A 951-nucleotide genomic window follows, 5' to 3' on the forward strand; every position below is an offset into this window, starting at 1 on the left:
AGTCTCTGTCCCTGGGAAAGTCTTGGCTTTGAGACTCCCTCTGTCCCCATGCCTGCTCAGTCACCCATGTCCCCGGGAGAGTCCTGGGTTTGGGGTCCCCCTTCCAGAATTGTTTCCACCAGGCTCACCGCCGGCCACGGGCACGGGCACGCTACTCCTCACCCTGCTCGATGTGAACGACAACGGCCCCGAGGCCGAGCCACGGGACATCACTGTGTGCCAGCGCAGCCCCCAGCCCCAGCTCCTCACCGTCACCGACCGGGACCTGCCCCCCCACACCGGCCCCTTCCGCGCCGAGCTCACCCACGGCTCGGAGGACAGCTGGGCTGTGGAGGTGGGGGACACAGGTATTGCAGGGGGGCTGAACATAATGCGGGGGGTCCTCGGCAGAGGCAGCTGTGCCATGGCTGCGTTCCCGGTGCATCGTCCGTGAGCCCCCAATCTCACGTAGGTGACACGGTGACGCTGCAGCTGGTGGCACCGCTGGAGCCGGACACCTACAGCGTGTACCTGCGGCTGCTGGACCAGCCGGGCCGAGCCCAAGTGACCGTTGTCACCGCACGGGTCTGCGCCTGCGAGGGGCAGGCACAGGGCTGTCCCCAGAGGTCCCAGCCTGTCACCGCCCTGCCCTTCGTCCTCGCCGCCCTGGGCGCGCTGCTGGCCCTGCTGCGTGAGTGGGGATCCTGGGGCTCCTGGGGATAGCCCAGCTCTGGGCACAGCGGGGCACACATGTCCCTGCTGATGGCACTCTTCCCCCCAGTCCTCCTGCTGCTGCTGCTGCTCTTCATGAGGAGGAGGAAGGTGACGAAGGAGCCGCTGCTGCTGCCCGAAGATGACACAAGGGACAACATCTTCTACTACGGGGAGGAGGGTGGCGGCGAGGAGGACCAGGTGGGTGTGGGGGTCAGGGGCCTGGTGACAGCGTGGGCTGTCTGACTGCCCCTCTCCATG

At 67.2% G+C, this 951-nt stretch overlaps 1 protein-coding gene across 1 annotated transcript; it reads left to right on the forward strand.

Annotated features, from left to right (window-relative positions):
* Window positions 1-122: 122 nt before the first annotated feature.
* Window positions 123-891, forward strand: LOC121339179 (B-cadherin-like; the record flags this gene model as incomplete). Its single annotated transcript, XM_041410775.1, has 3 exons — window positions 123-347; window positions 452-670; window positions 761-891. Coding segments are annotated over 3 exons (575 nt in total), but the record flags the coding sequence as incomplete, so codon positions are not given.
* Window positions 892-951: the final 60 nt, after the last annotated feature.

Source organism: Onychostruthus taczanowskii, unplaced genomic scaffold (genome assembly GCF_017590055.1).
Source record: "Onychostruthus taczanowskii isolate IOZ18803 unplaced genomic scaffold, ASM1759005v1 scaffold3360, whole genome shotgun sequence".
Lineage (NCBI taxonomy): Eukaryota > Metazoa > Chordata > Aves > Passeriformes > Passeridae > Onychostruthus > Onychostruthus taczanowskii.